At 41.6% G+C, this 20,191-nt stretch overlaps 1 protein-coding gene across 5 annotated transcripts in view; it reads left to right on the top strand.

Annotated features, from left to right (window-relative positions):
- DYNC1I1 (dynein cytoplasmic 1 intermediate chain 1) overlaps window positions 1–20,191 on the top strand; it is a 265,017-nt gene that overhangs the window by 39,080 nt on the left and 205,746 nt on the right. For 3 of the 5 annotated variants that reach the window (XM_084620560.1, XM_084620557.1, XM_084620556.1), the window contains exon 5: window positions 18,999–19,058. The exons of the other annotated variants lie outside the window; for them this stretch is intronic. In XM_084620560.1, the coding sequence (XP_084476686.1) occupies window positions 18,999–19,058 (60 nt within the window). The remainder of the gene's footprint in view (window positions 1–18,998; window positions 19,059–20,191) is intronic. 5 annotated transcript variants of the gene reach the window in all.

Genomic DNA, 20,191 nt, shown 5'->3' with positions numbered 1-20,191 from the left:
AATAAAGTGTATATTATTTTTTATTACAAATATTTGCACTCTAAAAATGATAAACAAAAGAAATAGCATTTTTCAGTTCACCTCATACAAGTACCATAATGCAATCTCTTTGTTGTGAAAGTGCAATGTACAAATGTAGATTTTTTTATTACATAACTGCACTTAAAAACAAAACAATGTAAAACTTCAGAGCCTACAAGTCCACGCAGTTCTACTTCTTGTTCAGCCAATCGCTAAGACAAACGAGTTTGTTTACATTTACAGGAGATAATGCTGTCCTCTTCTTATTTACAAAGTCACCAGAAAGTGAGAACAGGCATCTGCATGGCACTTTTGTAGCTGGCATTGCAAGGTATTTACTTGTCAGACATGTTAAACATTTGTTTGCCCCTTCATGCTTCGGCCACCATTCCAGAGGACATGCTTCCATGCTGATGATGCTCATTAAGAAAATAATGCATTAAATTAAATTTGTGACTGAACTCTTGGGGGAGAATTGTATGTCTCCCGCTCTGCTTTACCCACATTCTGCCATATATTTCATATAATATCAGTCTCAGATGATGACCCAGCACATGTTGTTCATTTAAGAACACTTGCACTGCAGATTTGACAAAACACAAAGAAGGTACCAATGTGAGATTTCTAAAGATAGCTACAGCACTCGACCCCAGCTTTAAGAATCTGAGGTGCCTTCCAAAATTTGAGAGGGTCGAGGTGTGGAGCATGCTTTCAGAAGTCTTAAAAGAGCAACATTCCGATGCAGAAACTACATCACCCAAACCACCAAAAAAGAAAATCAACCTTCTGCTGGTGGCATCTGACTCAGATAATGAAAATGAACATGTGTCGGTCCTCACTGCTTTGGATTGTTATCAAGCACAACCTGTCATCAGCATAGGCACATGTCCTCTGGAATGGTGGTTGAAGCATGAAAGGACATATGAATCTTTAGTGCATCTGGCTAAATATCATAAATATCTTGTGACGCCGGCTACAACAGTGCCATGAGAACGCCTGTTCTCATTTTCAGGTGACGTTGTAAATAAGAAGCAAGCAGCATTATCTTCTGCAAATGTAAATAAACTTGTTTGTCTGAGCGATTGGCTGAACAAGAAGTAGGACTGAGTGGACTTGCAGGGTCTAAAATTTTACATTGTTTTATTTTTGAATGCAGTTTTTTTTTATATAATTCTACATTTGTAAGCTCAACTTTCATGATAAAGAGGTTGCACTTCAGTACTTGTATTACGTGAATTGAAAAATACTATTTCTTTTGTTTTTTATAGTGCAAATACTTGTAATAAAAAATAAATATAAAGTGAGCACTGTACACTTTGTATTCTGTATTGTAATTGAAATCAATATATTTTAAAATGTAGAAAACATCCAAAATGTTTGAATAAGTGGTATTCTATTATTGTTTAACAGTGCGATTAATTGTAATTAATTTTTTTAATCGCTTGACAGCCCTACCTAGAACCATAGAAATGTAGGGCTGGAATTGATCTTGAGGGGTCATCATTCTAGTCCATCTCGCTGCACTGAGGAAGGACCAAATATACCTGCACCATTTCTGATAGGTGTTTATCTAACCTATTTTTAAAAATCTCCCAATGATGGGGATTCTGCTATCTCCCTCAATAATCTATCCCCGTTCTTAAATATCCTTAGAGTTGGAAAGTTTTTGCTAACAGCTAACCAAAATCTTAATTGCTACAAATTAAGATGATTACTTTTTGTCCTACCTTCAGTGGACATAGAGAACAACTAATCACCATCCTCTTTAACTAAAGACTATTATTGGGTCTCCCTTAAGTCTCCTGTTCTAAAAACTAAACATACCCATTTTTTTAAATCTTTCCTCAGAGGTCAGGTTTTCTAAACCTTTTATTACTCTCCTCTGGATTCTCTCCAGTTTGTCCACATCTTTCCTAAAGTGTGGCACTCAAAACAGGACACACTACTCCAGTTGAGGCCTCACCAGTGGCAAATAGAGTTGGACAATTACCTTCAGTGTCTTACATAATACTCCAGAATATTAACCTTTTTTTTTGCAACTGCATCACATGTTCTCTTTCGATGCTGTGTGGTTCCTCTCTGAGTTACTGGACTTCAATTTGGAGGCGGAGGGAACCACAGCTGTTTGCATCTAGGGTTGTCAGGTGTCTGGTTTTCAACCAGAATGCCTGGTCAAAAAAGGACCCTGGTGGCTCCGGTCAGCACTACTGACTGGGACATTAAAAGTCTGGTCGGCGGCGCAGTGGGGATAAAGCAGGCTTTCTGCCTGCCCTGGCTTCATGCAGCTCCTGGAAGCAGTGGCGTGTCCCCCCTTTGGCTTCTATAGGGTAGGGATAGCCAGGGGCTCCACATGCTGCCCCTGCCACAAGCGCCAGCTCTGCAGCTCCCACTAGCCAGGAACCACGGTCAATGGAAGCTGCAGGGGTGGCGCCTGCAGACGGGGCAGCGTGCAGAGCCGCCTGGCCGCACCTCCACATAGGAGCCAGAGGGGGAACATGCTGCTGCTTCCAGGAGCTGCTTGAGGTAAGCGCTGCCCTGACCCCCTCCCATGCCCTCCTGTGCCTCAACCCCATGCCCCAGCCCTGATCTCCCCCTCCCACCCTTCAAACCCTTGATCCCAGCCCAGAGCACCTTCCTGCACTCCAAACACCTCATCCCCAGCCCCAGCACAGAGCCCGCACCCCCAGCTAGAGCCGCTGGGGGTGGGGGCAAGGGAGTTCGGTTTTGTGCAGGTAGAAAGTTGGCAACCCTATTTGTATCTTTTAGTTACAATAGCACCTTATTGTCTGATTGTTTGTATACTTTTCTGCCCATTGTAGTATTGGCAGAGCAGTTACTGTGACCTCCAGATTGTGTTTTATGGAATGTGGTAGTAGTTTTCACTTTAGATCGGCTCTTCCTTCAGATCTAGGCCCATGTAAGAGCATGGGAATTGTTTTCTAACAGGTCCAAACTTTTTCCCCTGTGCCCCTCTGAATTGTCACACAGCCCTGGTCCCTTGAACCATTAAAGTCCCCGTCCCCCCACTCCCTTCCTCCCCCCCCAGCCCGCCCCGGATTGTGAGTTTCACCATCAGTTTGTCTCAAATGGATTCAGTTAGTAGCTGATACGATTCCATTTTCCTCCTAATATTGTTTTGCTTTTGAATACAGTGCCTCCACCCTCAGGTTAACTACACTTTGCATTGCTTCATGTCTTAAGATCATACACTGAGGTCTCTTGCTGCTGTGATGGCCTGGGTGGGACAGATGCCCATCTAGAGCATTCAGCTGCCTGAGGAGTTATAGAGTGTAGCTAAAAGAAGACAAGTTTTCAGATGCTTTTGTAATAACTCTTTTGTAGCTTTTATTTTTAATTTTTCTGATCACCAGTTATGTCAGAAAGGGGTGTTAAATGATGGCAGATGTTCTTAGCGCCTAATCATTATAATAAGTAAGATTTTCTTTGATGATCTCTCCCTTTCCCAGTGTCTGTAGTCTTCTCATCCACCAAGCTCCTGTGCTGTGTTCTTTTCATGCACTTTGCATGAAACCACTGTAGCTTGCAGTCTTGGTGACTCAGCTTTTATTTGCTATCAGGGGTCAGCACGACCATGTTATCCGACTGACATTTGACAAAATTACCGTACTTAGTGACGGACATTGGAGGGGTTTATGTCATTCAGTCATTCAGTTTTTTTGAAAAATTACCACGAACCTCAGAATTTTTACCACGGACACCTGTGTCCGTGTACGGACACATTGCTGACCCGTTTACAATGCTTTATTTTTAATCAGTTCCTTATCTAGTAGAGTGGAACAGCACAATTTGACTAGTTAAACTGAGTATTAGGATGTCACACTCCTTTATGAGGGTCTGTGTCACTGGAGCTAGATGTGAGTCAAGAAGAAAAGGAAGAGGGCAGATCCCAATCTGTTTTAGTAATATAAGGACTAGGAGAATGTTTATTTTGGTAAACAGATGTGATTCAGGGCAGTGTATGTCCTCTCTCATCTCTCTTCTTTGGATACAGCAAAGGTCTTTCAGAAGAAAGTAATAAAGCAAAATTTCTAATCTACTAAAGCCACTACAATTCAGTAGGGCTCAGTTACCCTATCATTAAGTTAATATATTTGACAGGTTCTGCACAGTGATGATGTTGTGCTATTGCTTAGGTTTTCAGGTTGCCAGCATTTAATTGTATTACTGGTTTCACAAATTATAGGGTCTTCTTAAAGTGTTAGTATAAAAAGCAGACGTGGTGTTATTCCCTAGGAGCAACAGTAGTAGTTTTCGCTGACAGGAGATTTTTCTTGATTGTGTAAAAAGTTGGGGTTTTTTAATCACTTTTAAAGAGCTGCTTTATTTACCAACTTGCACGCAGTTCAGCTTGCTAAGCCAATAAGGAATAAATTTAAAATGATATCCAGATCATAGTGAAAACTCAGGATCCATTGGAAGGAAAATAAATTGGACATAAGAAGTTGGGAAAGGATTCCAGAAAATAATCTCTCCTTCCACCTAGGTCATTAAAAGAAACTTCCACTTATCTGTATTATTACTCTGAAATGTGAATGTCAGAAATCAAATTGCACACTCCTCAGGAGGGATAATCATTCATTAAATTTAGGATGTAAATGGCAGAAGAGAAATGCAGTATGCAGGCTCGGTTAGCCATACACAGTACATTAGGTGCCGGAGGTAAAAGATTTTATTCTAATAAATAAATTGTTAATTACTTTTGTCCACTGGAAAATGTGATAAGGACAGCGTGAAGAATTGGTGAGAGTGCAGTTGTATGCATATATGGTAGAAACAACATATAAGTCTGTCTTATTATATGAGATGGGCATCATCTGAATAGAAACATACAGTCTCTCCCTATAAAACAATCCAATGTCAGATGCTAAAATACCCTATATGAAGTTTCTGAAAGTGTGTGACAATGTAGTTCTAAAAGCAGTGGGAATTTCCAGCTGTATACCACAACTGGGGCAGCTGAGATTAGAAATAGGTGAAAATTTGTAATATAGCACTAGGGAAATTTATAAATGAGCTACCATATTCAGTTGCATCTCCTAGAATATACGACATAAGGAAGATTACCATTGCATGACAAGAGAGTACCATACATCTTTTATTACATTTCCTCCCATAGTTACCATGACGTTGTCATCAGAACCTCTTGGCATGCGGGTCTAATCTTCAGTTCACTGTAATGGGATAGATTGCGCTTCAAGGTGCTGTCATGAGCTGTGCAGAGGGAGCTGCACTACAGCTAATGCCACAGGAAGAATTCTGGCTTACTCAGCTGACTTTCTCTGGGAATTCTGGGGTACTGTGATACAGCAGGACCTTTGCTACCCTTTAAATGGAAGCAACATGAAATGTCTGACCTACTTCCTGTGCCCAGCTTGTCTAAATGACAACGGAGCCTTAGGCTCACCTTCATCCCATTCAGCTAGGGCTAATGCTGACACTAGCCTCACATAGTGCCTGAGCTGCCTAGTCACATTATGGCTGCATCCTCTACAGGCGCATAAGAGAACTGGAGTGAGGAGGTTTCTTGCAATCTTTTGCCTCCTTTAGTGTCTGCCCAGGGACAGACGCAATCTGATCCTCTATATTCAAAGCATGTACATACGTTAGATATGTATAAAGCTCTAAAGTTCCAAAGATTCTCTATGCCAACATTTTGCTATCCTATAAATATAAGAAGACACCTTAGGGACAATATGAGGCAGTTGCTTTTAAGTCTCTGTTCATCTGACCTAGAAAGTGAGGAATATTTTCAGTGCCTGCCTGTTATAAAGTCAGAATGGTCTATATTAATTAGAATCAGTTGCAAGCCTTTAGTGTGTGAGCTTGAGGCATCATTAAGGACTTTCATATATGCAGTTCAGTCCTCTGGATCTTTGATTATTTTTCTCATTAGCAAGTTTCTCCATGCTATAAATTGGAGGAGGCAGGGATGTTGCCATTCCCAAAGGAATGCTTTATAAAATGTCTTAGAAACATGAGCTCCAGCTGCATTCAGTAAACCCATCTACACTTATTACACTGCTAAACTTAAGTTTAGCAAGAAAAACAGATAATTTTTCTGAGTCACATATTAGTTATATTAGACTCGTGGTTATCTCTAACTATTCAAATTGATTTAGGGGTAATTCTGTCTTACTTCCAGACTCTCTCTAGTCTTCTGAAAGAGAAAAAAATTCCTTGCTCAATAGCCTTCACAAATAATTTGGATGATTAGCATGCCTGGAGTCAACTTGCCTAAACTCAAAGTCCTACCTAGAAGGAATCCTCAGCTAGGATTTTTAGTGGTTTAGTTTAGAACAACACTGGGAACATGGTTCATGATCAGACACATCTTTTTCTAGCTTTAACTGTGTCAGAAGGATGACTGGAGGATTTAAAAAAATCAATTCTAGTTTGCAAGTGTCTAAGAAAATATATGTTTGAGCCTCGTAATTCCAGGTATTAGAGATGTAGAACTTTGTATGTTTTGGCTTTGCTAAAGATCTGCAATAGATGTTAGTGGAAAGGGAGATTAAAAAGCTGGCTAAAAGTTAGCATCGTTTGTATTAAAGCAATTTATAGTGGATAAAGTGGTAGACTTCCCAAGTAAGACACCTGAGACCAGGATGAAAGGCGCTTCTAACATTTTGTGCTGGCTTTGTGGCTTTATTCCTAGATATGATTGCAGAAATCATGTGTGAAGGCCATGAATGCATGGATCACCATAGGCAGGTCTGCATCTGAAAGGATGGGGCGTACTCTTCTGGTGTAGTTGTAGGTGAAAATGGGTGGTTTTGTCACCATGGTTATTTGGGCATCTGCTAGCACTGAAGGTTATAAGCCTAAAACTAACCATTCAAAGGAAGGGCTGTGGAAAGCTCCCATCTTGACTTCAGACCTAAAATTTCCATTTTTTTTCAAAACAAGTTAAATTAGCAGCTACACAACAAAGATAATACAAAATTATATTATTAATTGTGAAACCACAGCAATAAATCACTTTAGTCTTAAAGTAAATCCTTTCACTTTAACAGGGGCAAGTCAGGTTTTAGCAGAATGGAAAGGTGTCCTCACACAAAATTTCACCCCAGTTTAACACATCCTGAGTTAAACTGGTGCAACCTCTGCACGTAGACTAGTCCTTCTTTTCTGAAGCACAAGGAAAACAAGATCCCTCAATGTTAATTTCATGTTTAGTATGGTAAAATCTCACTCTAGATCCTACTTATCTTATTCACACAAATAGTCCCTTTCGTACAATGTCTATGATGCCGTGTCTGTTGGTAGATTCTGAGCCCTGGTCTACACTAGGACTTTAGGTCGAATTTAGCAACGTTAAATCGATTTAAACCTGCACCCGTCCACACAGTGAAGCCCTTTATTTCGACTTAAAGGGCTCTTAAAATCGATTTCCTTACTCCACCCCTGACAAGTGGATTAGCGCTTAAATCGACGTTCCCAGCTCGAATTTGGGGTACTGTGGACACAATTCGATGGTATTGGCCTCCGGGAGCTATCCCAGAGTGCTCCATTCTGACCGCTCTGGACAGCACTCTCAACTCAGATGCACTGGCCAGGTAGACAGGAAAAGAACCGCGAACTTTTGAATCTCATTTCCTGTTTGGCCAGCGTGGCAAGCTGCAGGTGACCATGCAGAGCTCATCAGCACAGGTGACCATGATGGAGTCCCAGAATCGCAAAAGAGCTCCAGCATGGACCGAACGGGAGGTACGGGATCTGATCGCTGTTTGGGGAGAGGAATCCGTGCTATCAGAACTCCGTTCCAGTTTTCGAAATGCCAAAACCTTTGTCAAAATCTCCCAGGGCATGAAGGACAGAGGCCATAACAGGGACCCGAAGCAGTGCCGCGTGAAACTGAAGGAGCTGAGGCAAGCCTACCAGAAAACCAGAGAGGCGAACAGCCGCTCTGGGTCAGAGCCCCAAACATGCCGCTTCTATGATGAGCTGCATGCCATTTTAGGGGGTTCAGCCACCACTACCCCAGCCGTGTTGTTTGACTCCTTCAATGGAAACGGAGGCAATACGGAAGCAGGTTTTGGGGACGAAGAAGATGATGATGATGAGGAGGTTGTAGATAGCTCACAGCAAGCAAGCGGAGAAACCGGTTTTCCCGACAGCCAGGAACTGTTTCTCACCCTAGACCTGGAGCCAGTACCCCCCGAACCCACCCAAGGCTGCCTCCTGGACCCAGCAGGCGGAGAAGGGACCTCTGGTGAGTGTACCTTTTAAAATGCTATACATGGTTTAAAAGCAAGCATGTGAAAGGATTACTTTGCCCTGGCATTTGCGGTTCTCCTAGATGTAGTCCTAAAGCCTTTGCAAAAGGTTTCTGGGGAGGGCAGCCTTATTTCGTCCTTCATGGTAGGACACTTTATCACTCCAGGCCAGTAACACATACTCGGGAATCACTGTAGAACAAAGCATTGCAGTGTATGTTTGCTGGCATTCAACCAAAATCCGTTCTTTCTCTCTCTGTGTTATCCTCAGGAGAGTGAGATATAATTCATGGTCACCTGGTTGAAATAGGGTGCTTTTCTTCAGGGACACTCAGTATAGCCCATTCCTGCTGGGCTGTTTGCCTGTGGCTGAACAGAAATGTTCCCCGCTGTTAGCCACGGGGAGGGGGGAGGGTTGAGGGGGTAGTCACGCGGTGGGAGGAGGCAAAATGCGACCTTGTAACGAAAGCACATGTGCTATGTATGTAATGTTAACAGCAAGGTTTACCCTGAAAGAGTGTAGCGACTGTTTTATAAAATGTGTCTTTTTAAATACCGCTGTCCCTTTTTTTTTCTCCACCAGCTGGATGTGTTTCAATGATCACAGGATCTTCTCCTTCCCAGAGGCTAGTGAAGCTTATAAAGAAAAAAAAACGCACTCGAGATGAAATGTTCTCCGAGCTAATGCTGTCCTCCCACACTGACAGAGCACAGACGAATGCGTGGAGGCAAATAATGTCAGAGTGCAGGAAAGCACAAAATGACCGGGAGGAGAGGTGGAGGGCTGAAGAGAGTAAGTGGCGGGCTGAAGACAGGGCTGAAGCTCAAATGTGGAGGCAGCGTGATGAGAGGAGGCAGGATTCAATGCTGAGGCTGCTGCAGGACCAAACCAGAATGCTCCAGTGTATGGTTGAGCTGCAGCAAAGGCAGCTGGAGCACAGACTGCCACTGCTGCCCCTCTGTAACCAACCGCCCTCCTCCCCAAGTTCCATAGCCTCCACACCCAGACGCCCAAGAACGCGGTGGGGGGGCCTCCGACCAACCAGCCACTCCACAACAGAGGATTGCCCCAAAAAAAGAAGGCTGTCATTCAATAAATTTTAAAGTTGTAAACTTTTAAAGTGCTGTGCTTAAAGTGCTGTGTGGCATTTTCCTTCCCTCCTCCACCACCCCTCCTGGGATACCTTGGTAGTCATCTCCCTATTTGTGTGATGAATGAATAATGAATGCATGACTGTGAAGCAGCAATGACTTTATTGCCTCTGCAAGCGGTGATTAAAGGGAGGAGGGGAGGGTGGTTAGCTTACAGGGAAGTAGAGTGAACCAAGGGGCGGGGGGTTTCATCAAGGAGAAACAAACAGAACTTTCACACTGTAGCCTGGCCAGTCATGAAACTGGTTTTCAAAGCTTCTCTGATGCGTACCGCGCCCTCCTGAGCTCTTCTAACCGCCCTGGTGTCTGGCTGTGCGTAACCAGCAGCCAGGCGATTTGCCTCAATCTCCCACCCCGCCATAAACGTCTCCCCCTTACTCTCACAGATATTGTGGAGCACACAGCAAGCAGTAATAACAGTGGGAATATTGGTTTCGCTGAGGTCTAAGCGAGTCAGTAAACTGCGCCAGCGCGCCTTTAAACGTCCAAATGCACATTCTACCACCATTCTGCACTTGCTCAGCCTGTAGTTGAACAGCTCCTGACCACTGTCCAGGCTGCCTGTGTACGGCTTCATGAGCCATGGCATTAAGGGGTAGGCTGGGTCCCCAAGGATACATATAGGCATTTCAACATCTCCAACAGTTATTTTCTGGTCTGGGAAGAAAGTCCCTTCCTGCAGCTTTTGAAACAGACCAGAGTTCCTGAAGATGCGAGCGTCATGCACCTTTCCCGGCCATCCCACGTTGATGTTGGTGAAACGTCCCTTGTGATCCACCAGAGCTTGCAGCACTATCGAAAAGTACCCCTTGCGGTTTATGTACTCGCCGGCTTGGTGCTCTGGTGCCAAGATAGGGATATGGGTTCCGTCTATAGCCCCACCACAGTTAGGGAATCCCATTGCAGCAAAGCCATCCACTATGACCTGCACATTTCCCAGGGTCACTACCCTTGATATCAGCAGATCTTTGATTGCGTGAGCTACTTGCATCACAGCAGCCCCCACAGTAGATTTGCCCACTCCAAATTGATTCCCAACTGACCGGTAGCTGTCTGGCGTTGCAAGCTTCCACAGGGCTATCGCCACTCGCTTCTCAACTGTGAGGGCTGCTCTCATCCTGGTATTCATGCGCTTCAGGGCAGGGGAAAGCAAGTCACAAAGTTCCATGAAAGTGCCCTTACGCATGCGAAAGTTTCGCAGCCACTGGGAATCGTCCCAGACCTGCAACACTATGCGGTCCCACCAGTCTGTGCTTGTTTCCCGAGCCCAGAATCGGCGTTCCACAGCATGAACCTGCCCCATTAGCACCATGATGCATGCATTGGCAGGGCCCATGGTTTCAGAGAAATCTGTGTCCATGTCCTGATCACTCACGGGACCGCGCTGACGTCGCCTCCTCGCCCGGTATCGCGTTGCCATGTTCTGGTGCTGCATATACTGCTGGATAATGCGTGTGGTGGTTGATGTGCTCCTAATTGCCAAAATGAGCTCAGCGGCCTCCATGCTTGCCTTGGTATGGCGTCCGCACAGAAAGAAGGCGCGGAACGATTGTCTGCCGTTGCTCTGACGGAGGGAGGGGCGACTGACGACACGGCTTACAGGGTTGGCTTCAGGGAGCTAAAATCAACAAAGGGTGTGCCTGTACATCAAGGAGTATTTCAGGCAGGACTGCACGGAGGGTTCCAATAAGAAATGGTGCACCAAAGTTATCGTTGTTATTGGAACAAGGAGGTTAGCCTGGCCTCTGATTGATACATGGCTAGATTAACCTCGCTGCGCCTTCTCTGTGACTGACTGCAGTGTGATCTAGACAGGGGAGGAGGAAAATGAGTCCAAAACAAATCTGGTCTATTTCTTGTTCTGACCCACTCCATCTATCCTTTACATCTTTGGCTGGCAGCAGACAAAAAAGGCGCGAAATGATTGTCTGCCCTTGCTTTCACGGGGGGGAGGGAGGGTGGGAACGGGGTCCTGACGATATGTACCCAGAACCACCCGCGACAATGTTTTAGCCCCATCAGGCATTGGGATATCAACCCAGAATTCCAATGGGCAGCGGAGACTGCGGGAACTGTGGGATAGCTACCCACAGTGCAACGCTCCAGAAGTCGACGCTTGCCTCGGTACTGTGGAAGCGCTCCGCCGAGTTAATGCACTTAATGCACTTAGAGCATTTTCTGTGGGGACAAACACACTCGAATATATAAAACCGATTTCAAAAAAACCGACTTCTATAAATTCGACCTAATTTCGTAGTGTAGACATACCCTGAGGATGACAAAAAGGAACATTATTTTTAAGGCAAGAGATTACAGAATGGTGATTTTGAAGAAAACCACTGATTTTCAAGAGCAACCATCAAGCCACACAGCCTTGTAGCCCACAGTTCTGTAAATTGCTGAAATTCTTCCATTTCTGAAGTCTTCCATCTTCTTCAGTTCAGCAGTGTCCGATGATGATGAAGGCACCAACCTGCATGTTATCTGTTTGATTCCCCTGAAGGGCTGTAGTGTTCTTTCCCTTCTGTGGCTCCTGATGTCTGGTAAAAGGCCAATGATGCATTTTTATGGGACCTTATCCAAAGCCCATTAAAGTTAATGAAAAGAATCCCATTAATTCAGTGGGCTTTCAGCCTGGCCCCTGCAATTCCTTTACAATCAAGGAGACAAGGACATATTAGCTTTCTGAGATATTTTGGCATAGACATGAAAAATACAGTGGCTAAAATATTCTAAGCTTTCTTTTCTTACCCAGCTTATTCTTGGGGTTTAAACATAAAAATAAGATTGAAGAGTTGATACGTATCTGAAGGGAAAGTGTTCAAGCAGCATTACAGATTCCTGTGCTAAAGGAGCAAACAAACCAATGGCTTCTCTACAGATCGGCATCATGTAATCCTGTCTCCCTCGTACACATGCTTTTTATTAATCCAGTTTCAAAGTGACAGTCTACAGTTTGTGACACTTACAGTAAGTCTTTGTAGATTTGTGGGCTCAGCAAAAGCTGCTAACTGTTTGACCTTCCGTGCTAGCAGATGCAGCATGCTGTTCACAGTAACCCTGCTGATAAATTAACATAAATGTCAAGGCCAGAATTTTGGGTAGCAGTAGGATATAAATTAGATCAATGATAACTTGTGTGACATAATTAAACAGATTGGGCCAATTTAATTGCTGCTTTACATTAATATTTCTCCAAGGGACATAAGTCAGCAAGGAATTTAGCCCACTCTATCTACCTTCTTTCTTTAAACCATGTTTAAAATGGTTTTGTTCTAGTCTGAATTCAAAATGGGCTTCAAAGTCAGTTTAAATGTAGCCCCACATTTTATCTGCGATTTAACCAGGATGCAGAAATATTATAAATCTCCAGAAATATTACAAATCTCCATCTTCGTTGTAAATAGTCCCTTTTAAAAACATATTTTTTTTAGCACACACACTCTCTTTTGTTCAGAGCCATTACTATTGCTAAAGGCTGCCAGGCTGCCAAGAGATAGTGCTTCTCTCTTAGGGAGGTCCCTATCACTCTTTTCATTGGTTGAGATTGGAAGTCAGGGCGTCCATCTGTTTGGAAGTGTAATTATAAGCCAAAGTGCATGACTGTACTCCAACACCCTTGCCAAATCCCCCGTTCACTTAATACATCATGGCATTTTATCGCATTGTAATCATACATACTCTATGTACGAACACTCTTAGTGATGTATGAGCATTCTGTTTGAACTAATATTGTAAGTAAATCACTTGTTTAGTAAAACAGACCCTCCCAAAATACTGATGACCATCTTTTCGGAGTTTTTCTGCTTCAGAACAAGTAGCACAAGGAAAGCATTTTCCCTTAGGTAAGACTGGCAAAGTGCAACTGGTCTCCAAAACAGAGCGCATACTGTGTGAAGGTGATGATTTAAAGGCAGAGCAGCCATTGAGGCAAACTGTACTTTTCCATTTCTGTAAACAGTTTTTGCTCTTCTGTTCCTTCATAGATTAGTTGTTTTTAATAGATGTGTTAACTTTTTAAATTGTGAAAGTAAATAAAAAAGGATTATTGCCAAGAAAAACAAAGTTATAAAAATCCCCAAATGATAGTACACCGCAGTTAACAGAATGAACAGGAGTAAGAAAAAATATGTATCAACCATCTGGAATACCATTTCTCAGTAACACCTTTCTATTATAGTGTTGATCAATAAGAAATTTCAAATAGAAGCTTTAGAGAAATTATGGGACATACAAAGAACAAAGCTATTTTTACACGTCCAGAACTCCATCAAAGAAGATTTCTGTAGCTAAATCAACGATTGGCTCAACTATAAATTCATGTTTTTCATTAAAATCTGGAGAGCTTTCAAATCTAAATAAGATTTAACCACATAGCAAATGGTATTACTGAGTGTGCAAAAAGTCAAAGGAGAAGAAGATAGGCAGCAATGTTTACTTTCATAATGAAAAAGTACATTCAATCACATACTTTAAAAGTAGTCTGTATTCCTGGTGTCTTTTAAAATACGTTTCACAGTAAGCTTATTCTTATATAAATTATTTTTTAAATAGATGAGTTTGATGTCATCTGTTTTTCAATGTATTCCTTTAATTTGCAGATGCACCATACTTTAAAGTACTTATTGGTCTGAGCCTTGTGGAAATTTTGACCCAAATCAAACTGTGGTGTTCTGTGCAATGTTTTTCTTATTGATTGATCTTTTTGCCTGCTCCATTCACAATGATGTCGTGTAGATGTTCAGGCAGGAGCCTGGGCTCTAGGACCCTGTGAGGTGAGAAAGTCCCACAGCTCTGGCTGCAGACTAAGCCTGACAGTCTACACTGCAGTTAAACAGCCCCTTTGCCCGAGCCCAAGTCAGCTGGCATGAGCAAGCCAAGGGTGTCTAATTTCACTGTAGACGTACCCTAAATGCGCAGTCCTGAATTTTACTCATGACAGATAGACATGATACATGTAGAGTAGTAATTGGGTTCATATTATTAGGTAAATGCAGAATATGAAAATGTGGAATTCTGTTGGAAGAGTATGAAAATGGTTCAGTTTAGTTGGGCATAACCCAACTTGGACCCGCACTTGTACCTTTCCTATTAAGTTGCAGCCATGATCTAAAAAGCCTCATTCCTTACATGCAGCTTCTTGTTCAAGGAAAGCTGAAGAACAATTCATATTTGACAATGGCTACACTGCTTTTTAGCCTTCAAACAACCAAGGGCAGAAATTGCTCAGCAAACATGTCACAGGAAGATTGATAGCGGGGCTATTGTTTGTCACTGAGTGGGAGACTTATGCAACCAACTGCTTTGAAACAATGTAGTGCAGTCTGACTAAAATAATGTCTGCACTTTCTGAGTGATGGGAATGGCCTGATCTGGCTCATTTCTGAGCTGCTCTCTCGAACTGTAACTCACTGAGCCCTCATTTGTGGAGTTTCCTATAAATACCACATTTTGTGTGTGTGTGTTTGATTCACCCACAGAAGAAACAAGGTATTCAAGGCTCAAAACTAATGGATCTCAGGCGACCAGTGGAAGCAAGGGCATCTGCAAGGGAGCCCCATATTTCCATACCAGCTCCCACTTCACCCACTCCGCTCCATCTCTCAGACACTGGGTTTCTGGCAATCTATTTTTGTAGATTTTAAGGCCAAAAGTGACAATTAGATCATCTAGTCAGATCTCCCATATAACACAGGCCATAGAACTTCATCTGGTTACTCTTGTACTGAGCCCAATAACTTATATCCCCTGGAATGTTCCCTTGCAGGGGTGTTTCATATACCAGGCTAAAATGGGTAAGTTACTGCTTAACTTCCCAATTGTTTGTGGTGAAGTTGGATGATGGGGTCAAATGACCACTCCTTGGCCACACCCTTTTTGTATCTTCTAAGATATGCACACTGTAGAAGAGTAGAATTATTCTGAAACCAAATATTGCCGGACAAATACATCAGTATTAAAATAATTCTGCAAAAAATGACCTCTCCATTTTATAGTTTCAGACTTTCAATACTCTTAAGGAGAATATATATTGTGGACCTTGTTCTGATTTCAGTTGCACTCCACTCATGTTGGCTATTTTTAATGTAAATACAGTGAAAATATGAATTGAGACTTCATTTTTTTTCCATTTAAATGTTTTTTTGTGACTGAACTTGGTGAAAAGTGCCTTGAAAGTGGAAATGTCATGGATCTGATCCAAACTCCATGAGAATTGTTAGAAAGTTTCTCATTGGACTTTAGTGGGTTATGTCCTCAGAATAGGTCCAGTGTGGTAGCAGCACTGTTAACTCCCTGCATTGCTCCAATGGATGCATGCTGACCTGCAAACAGCACTTCTAGGCACAAAACTGGTCTCAGTGCAGATTTTACAGGCTCCAATGTCCTTTCCCTTCCCCCAGTTTTGGGCATATACAAGTATTGAGGCTAATTTCAATTTGCATTTAGGGAAGAAATAATTTCTAGTCCTTTTCTTTGTGAAGAAAACCCTGAAAAAGTAAGTCAAGCCCTAGATTTAAAAGGCTGCCACTGATTTTTCATGGAGCTCTTAGGACACTCATGGTCTACCCTACAGATGTCCAAGGAAGATTAAGCTTAATGCTAATACTCATGAGAATGCTCAGAGATTCCTCCAAGTAGCAAGAAGTAGCAAGGGACAATTCTAGACCCTGGCTTATTTGGAATATTGTCCCTTGGAAAATGTTCTGTCTTTGGCCCTGTGCACAGAAAATTTTTACACACAATTTTTACGCACAATAATTTAGGCTCTATTTGTCCTGGAGCAGGAAATTAGTGACCTGAAGCCCCACTTCCTGCAGACTCAAGTTTGGAAGTGCCCCAAAGAATCATCTTACTAACCATTCCTCAAACCTTGTGGTCAGTTCTGTGCACTGTGGTAGGATCGCAGTGAATGGAGGTGTGTTACATTTTTGAGTGGAGGTTGAAAAATTGTTTTCCATACCCACCCAAAACTGCTAACACTGGCTTTGTCTCAGAAGGGTGGAATGTTATTTTTAAACATTTATATTAGTATCTAGAGGCCCCAAATCAGGTTCAGGGTCCCATAGTACCCCATACACATAAAGTGACATAGTTCGAGGTCTGAGAAACTTGAAATTTAAGAGGATTGGGGGGTTGAGTCTCCATGTTCATAACCTGGATTGTAAACTGTTTATGTCAGAAATTGTCTTTACTATGTTTGTACTGTATGTAAGGAATGAGACCCTGCTCTCTGATTGTGGCCTGTAGATGCTATTGTAATAACAATAAAGCTGATATCACTCTGTTGGGTCTTTCAACTATTGTACAAATAAATATCAATTGTGGTCGTGTCTTTTGTGATTTTGACATCTGTCCAGCTCCTAGCTGGATGGAGAGCTCAGAACTTACTTCCTTCAAGACACCAAATGGCTATTAGATGGTAACAGTTCACAATTACTTCTGACCTGGTGTTAATTTGAACAGACCTAGTATAGTCTTTGAGCATTCTGTTGCTAAGCTCTCATTTTAATTACACTGTAATGGAATTCTCCCTAATGGAATATTGGTTGTCTCTTGGGAAATTTGACAGGTCTGAAAGTAGATGGTGAAAAGAGGGAATATCTGACTCAAACAAGCTACATATATCTTTTTCCTAAGTGTTTGGAAAACATGGGTGTGCAAATATAAGTGGCCCCAAGGTAGCCATAACGTTAAAAATTGGCACTTACTCATGAAATCACACTATGTGTTACTGCCCTTGGCAGCATTTCAGGGGTCATTTTAACCCAGATGGTTTGTGTTTCTTAGCAATCTCTGTAGTGCATTAGGCACTGAGATTTTTCCCTACCATCAGACATTCAACTCTTTACCTGCATTGCAGAGACAAATTCCACTCTTCACTAATGTCTTGATTCTTCTCTGTCTGTTTTACAACATCCTAGCTTAGGCAGACAAGATAGACTCCTGCTCTAGAGAAGTCTCCTAGAATAATTCTGAGACACGTCACAAAATCTCTGGACAACATTTTCTGTGTTGCACATCTCCCATTACAGCTAATGGGAGCGAATGCCCTTGCATCATACCAAATCTATATATCTTCTTGTTTTAATTCTTCATTGTTTGTACATGTTTATGGGTATAAGATTGATTGATTCTTTTTCATTTTGACATGTCAGAGTACAGCCTCATGACCTTGCTCACCTCCCCAGAGAGTGAGTTGACATTGGCATCAGAGTGATGAGCTTATCAAGTATAGTAGGTTGCAGCATTTGTATGGATTGAGGCAGTTTCTTCAGATTATACATGAGCAGAGGTTGCCATTTTGTAGTAGGTACTGTGCAAAAATCTGCATTGGATTATATGATTTGTACTGGGTAAACATGGTAAAAAAATATTTTGTGTACACCTTTGAAATCTGGATTGAAATAAATAGGGTTGGATCAAAAAAAGGTGGGGAGCTCACCAATTTAGGGGCCATCATGATGTGTAACATCAGATAAGTTAGTTGTTTTTGTGAAGGAGAAGGAGGCTTGTTTCACTTTGTTTTAACATCTGCTAATGAAGACCATGGATAGTCTAATGCTTAAATCACAGGAAAGGGAGTTAGGGATACTTGGGTTCTCTGCCTGCCTCTGCCACAGACGGGCAAGTTACGTGGGCCAACGTTTTTAAGAGGCGTCTCCAATTGGGAAGCCAAAAATCAAGATACCTGGAATGAGTGGCCACTTTTGAACGTTTTGGCCTGAACCTCTTGGCGTATCAATTCCTTCATTTATAAATTGGGGGATTACACCACTTCATAAGAATTCAGAGAGTCTTACTAGGGCTTGTAAAGTGATCTGACCTCCTCAGATGGAAAGTTTCATTGTGCTACATTATGAAATCTTCAGCTAAGGCTGCATGGCTGGATCATCTATTCTTTGATAGCACAGTGCTTCCGTCGTGAAAAATCAGAAAAATCAGTGGCAGGTAATTATATTGAAATAACTTTTTTTAAAAAGTCAGGATGGATTCTTATACGGTGAAAAAAATACTTGTTTGTTTACCTTGTCCCACAAAATATTAAACATTATAATTTGTGATCCATGACATCACAAAAAAGACTTTAACTTGTATATAATGGCTTATTGTCAGTTTCAGAAGGCATATTAAGGGCTAAATTATTCAGTGAGGTTTCATGGGGAGAGTTCAAGTACATCACGTCATACATCCCATATCATTGTAACCTCTAATAAATGCCTACTGTAAATCTTACAGCTTATTGTGAGTACACAGGGAACAACTAGTGAGTCTGTAAATTGTTTAGAGATCCAATTTACACATTTTTATTATGTAAATTTTGAAAAGAAAGCCTCAGACTGAAGTCTCTTTCCTTTGTTTACTAGTACAATGTACTCCAGTTCCATGTAATTTTAATAAATTACCTGCTCTTGTAGTCTAGCATCAAACCTTGTTTGACATTAATTGTGGCTCAGTTGTACTTTGAGGTGTGTCCTGTGTATATACTGTATACAGCATGTAATCAATGAGATGAGCTTTTTTTCATCTTTCAGTTAATTCTCTGTGTTCTTTTTTTCCTTTGTGCTGCACGGCTGATAACTCCCTTAGGACCCTGCAGTGGGACACAGACCCCTCAGTGCTGCAGCTCCAGTCTGACTCTGAACTTGGGTATATGTCAGCTCTTTTGTTATTTGTTTTATTATTTCTTTGCAAGAGTTATGTTGAAAATGCTTCCCAATTGAGCTGCTTTTGTGTGGGTTTAATTTATTTTTATTATTGTTTTGGTGAATCTAAAGTACCATAATTTAAGTTTTCTTTTGTTAGTTTCACCAGTGATATTAAGCTTTGGCAGAGACATTTTTTTAATGAGGAAACAGGAAAAAAAGCCTATAAAAAGATGACCTGCAATTTCTGCTGTCCGAGAACAATAACAAACATTACCATTTCATTATGGATGAAATGTTATTATAGTGGCACTTTAATTGAAAATGTAATACATGCAGTTAATTATACCAATGTCTAGTTAGTGTTTGTTAATTCTGACTTTTCATACTGAATTACTCACAGGATGCTCCCCTATCCCCATCTTTACCATAGTTAAAGTTAAAGTTGTTTTCCTTATGCAGTAATAATCACACCTTCTCCTTCCTTAAGAGTTAATAATGTGAACAATTATATTTGTACCCTTAGCAAATAAAACTATCACTTTCACAGCCCCAGAGTCATTTTACTTTTTAATTGAGTCTATGTCAGTTAAGGTTTGTTTACTTATAATTAGGCTGAAATTAATACTTTTTCTAGCTTGGGGTACTTTTGCCATGTGCTTGTGGAAAAAGTTAACTGCTTTGAGTAACTGAAACTAACCACTACCACTGAGTAGCTGGTATATATTTTTTAAAAGGGTCAAATTTATTTAGTATGAAAGGTGTCTGTACAATAGTGAAATCCATATTATTGTTGTACAATAGCGAAATCCATATTTTGAAGTATTTTTATAATGGACCAATCAGCAGAAATCAGTTTTGGCCAATGACACATGAAACTCCAAATATCTCCTGATTCCCCTAATGTTTGCATCACACTGGAGATGGAACTGAAGTTCAAAGTGAAAGTATGGCTTGGTGATGATCTTGATTTGGATATCATCCATGTGATCACAAAAGTTATCACAAATAGTTTGGCCAGTGTGGGAAATACTGTAGCACAAGAATCAGAGGCTAAGCTACCCAATCATTTCCTGCCAATGCGTCTCAAGGTGTGAAAGTTGTTTTTCTATGTTTATATTGTGAGAGTTAATACGA

This window comes from Lepidochelys olivacea (genome assembly GCF_965140295.1).
Source record: "Lepidochelys olivacea isolate rLepOli2 genome assembly, chromosome: 2".
In the NCBI taxonomy this organism is placed as follows: Eukaryota; Metazoa; Chordata; order Testudines; family Cheloniidae; genus Lepidochelys; species Lepidochelys olivacea.
Note: the sequence above shows the minus strand (reverse complement) of the source record. Positions and strands in the feature narration are given on the sequence as shown.